This window comes from Perognathus longimembris, chromosome 14 (assembly GCF_023159225.1).
Source record: "Perognathus longimembris pacificus isolate PPM17 chromosome 14, ASM2315922v1, whole genome shotgun sequence".
Taxonomy (NCBI): Eukaryota; Metazoa; Chordata; class Mammalia; order Rodentia; family Heteromyidae; genus Perognathus; species Perognathus longimembris.
Genome location: NC_063174.1, coordinates 37,470,697 through 37,473,514, shown reverse-complemented (window position 1 = coordinate 37,473,514; position 2,818 = coordinate 37,470,697). Strand labels below are relative to the sequence as shown.

The following is a 2,818-nucleotide window of genomic DNA, read 5'->3' as shown; positions in this document are numbered from 1 at the left end:
GCATCCTCGGAGCCGGCCTAAGCCGCAAACAAATACGCTAATCCTCCCGGGAATCCTCCAGCGCCTGCCTCCCTGGCTGCTGGTTGCACCTAGATCTTTTCAATAGGAACAGGGAGTGCATCGGGCGGGCCATTCGCCCTGGGAGCCTCGCCCCAAAGCCCGCATCCCAGTACTGGGGGAAATGGAGGCTGCTCTCCAAGCCTCAGCATCCCCTCCATCCAGCGCCCAGCCCGGGTGGTGGTGGGGGGGGAGGGGACTTCGGTTTTAGGATTTACGTCCCATCAGGCCTCCGAACCTAATCCGAAAGAGGATTAAGTTGGGGAAGGGTGAGTATGGCTGAAGAGGGGGGAAGAGCACTCAGATGGATTCCTCTATGTCCCTCCTTGTCATCCGCAGAGACGCCAAGGGAAGAGGCTCCACTATGGTGGATCCGGTGCCTGAAGAGGAGAAAGAGGGAGCCGAGCCGGGTGGCTCGGAAGGGGATGGGGCCACTGCGTCGGTCCCTCCCGATGCCCAAGGCGCCCAGCAGCCTGAGGCCTCCTCGGCCTCGGCCTCGGCGGCGCCCCGCAAGGCTGACGTCCCGTGCGCTGCAGACGGCGGGCGGCGGGAGCAGTCCCCGCTGCTGCACCTCGACCTCTTCAACTTCGACTGTCCCGAGGCAGAGGGCAGCCGCTACGTGCTCACCAGTCCCCGCTCGCTGGAGGCCTGTGCCCGCTGTGCCGTCAAGCCAGTGGAGCTGCTGCCGCGGGCGCTGGCCGACCTAGTGCGCGAGGCCCCCGGGCGCTCCATGCGGGTGGCCACCGGGCTGTACGAGGCGTACGAGGCGGAGCGGCGCGCCAAGTTACAACAGTGCCGAGCGGAGCGCGAGCGCATCGTGCGCGAGGAGAAGCGACGCCTCTTCACGCCGTTGGGCCCCGCCGCCTCCGCCGCGGCCGCCGCCGCCTCCGCCTCGGCTTCCACTCCGAGCGCGGGTGGCGGGAGCAGCAGCAGCTGCAGCAGCGCCAGCCTCCCGGCCTCGCCGGCGCCGCGTGCCGCCCGAAAGACCTCTCCCAGTCCTTCCTCCGGCCGCACCCAACCTCCGCCCGCGGGGTCCCGGACAGGCAGGAAGAGTCACTCTCTGGACTCGCTTTCCCGCCGGCGGGATGGTGCCCTCAGCTCCGAGTCCGGAGCATCGTCCTCCTCCTACAGTGGAGAGAGCCTTCGGGAGCTTCGCTGGCCTCCGCGAGCCTCAGCCAGGAACAGCTGCCCCGCGGGCTCAGCGTCCTCCGCACCCAACCCTCTGGGCCGCCCTTCCGCCCTGACCCTGGTACCTCTCACCGGCCGCAGCTTCAGTCTCGGGGACTTGAGCCACTCCCCGCAGACCGCTCGGCATGTGGAGCGCATCGTCCGCCAAGTGCGCGCCGAGCGTGGCCTACGCGGGGTGCCCGAGCGCGACCGCAAGATCGCAGCGCTCATGCTGGCGCGGCACCAGGAAGAGCGCCTGTTGCTGGAGCAGCGCGCCGCGGCCCACGGCCAGTGGGAGCAGCAGCGCGTGCGCGCCGAGCAGCGGCGGGAGCGCGAGGAGCGGGAGAAGCAGCGCGCCTTGGAGCTGGGCCGTCGAGCCTGGGCCGCGCAGGTGGAGGAGCGGCGCGGTCGCCGGGGCCGCGAGGAGCGCGAAGCTGCACAGCAGCGGCAGCAGCAGTGCGAGCGCAGCGAGGAGAGACGGAGGGAGCTAGCGGAGCGCCAGGGCTTGCTGCGGCGGGAGCGGGCCGAGCGCACGGCCCGGGAGGACCGACTGCGCAAGCTGCATCAAGAACAGAACCTGAAGCAGCGAGAAGAGGGCCTGCAGGAAGGGCGCGAGAGGGCCGAGCAGGTCCGCCGGGAGCGCGCTCAACGCGCGGCCCGCGCCAAGCAGCGGCAGGAGGGCCAGGTGCGGCGGGAGAAACGCGAGCTGAGCCGAGCCGAGAGGGCGCGCCACGAGGCGCTGCTGCGGGGCCGGGTACGGCAGCAGCACCAGGAGCGAGAGGGTCTGCGGAACTCCCTGGAGGCCAGCTTGGGCCGTGCGCAGGAGAACTACGAGCAGTTGGTCGAGCAGCGCACACGGGAGCTTCGAGAGAGGGCCCGGCGGGAGGAGCTGCAGGGTCGACGGGCCAAGGAGGCGGCCGAGCGCAAAGAGCGGGAGCATCAGGCGCACCTCGAGGCGCTGGCCCGAGCCGGAGAGCGACGACTGCAGCACGCGGCGCAGGTGGCCGAAGAGGCCGTGCAACAGAAGGCTCGGCGGGTGATCCAGACCCGGCTGGAGAAAGAGCGAGCCCAGCGCGCCAACAAGGAGAAAGTGGAGAGGGATGAAGACTGCCGGCGGCGGGAGCTGCTCCAGGCCATTGGGCGCAAGCTGGAGCGCAGTGAGCAGCTCTCGCGGGAACGGCGCAGCGCGCTGGAGAGCGCACGCTCCACCGCCCGCGCCTCCTTCCACGTGCGCGAAAAGGTGCGCGAGGAGACCAACACGCGCTCCTTTGACCGCATGGTGCGGGAGGCCCAGCTACATGCTAGCCTGGATCGCAAATGATTCCAGCTGTGGAACGGCCAGACTGGACGCACAGCCTTGGCTGGCCCGCCCCTCCCTATCACTTGGACCAAACTGCGCGAGACCCCAGTTTAGGCGCAGCACCATGGACTCTCTAGAGAGGCTTCTAAGCAATGAGTGGAACTTTTCAATCTGCCCCCCCCCCTTTTTAAGGAAAAAAAACAACAACCTTAATTTGGAGATGATGAGACACAATCTGCCAACATCCACCCTTGCCAGACCTCCCCCCTCCCCCCATGTGTCTTTTGGGCTGAA

General features: G+C 68.5%; 1 protein-coding gene across 1 annotated transcript; it reads left to right on the top strand.

The window, feature by feature from the left end:
* The first annotated feature begins 421 nt into the window (after window positions 1–421).
* On the top strand, window positions 422–2,545 carry Ccdc177 (coiled-coil domain containing 177). The gene has a single exon (XM_048361777.1). It carries the CDS (start codon window positions 422–424, stop codon window positions 2,543–2,545), a length of 2,124 nt encoding a protein of 707 aa, XP_048217734.1.
* The last annotated feature ends 273 nt before the right edge of the window (window positions 2,546–2,818 follow it).

Coding starts and splice junctions, on each gene's coding strand:
- Ccdc177 (XM_048361777.1), top strand. CDS start 422: ATGGTGGATCCGGTGCCTGAAGAGGAGAAAGAGGGAGCCGAGCCGGGT.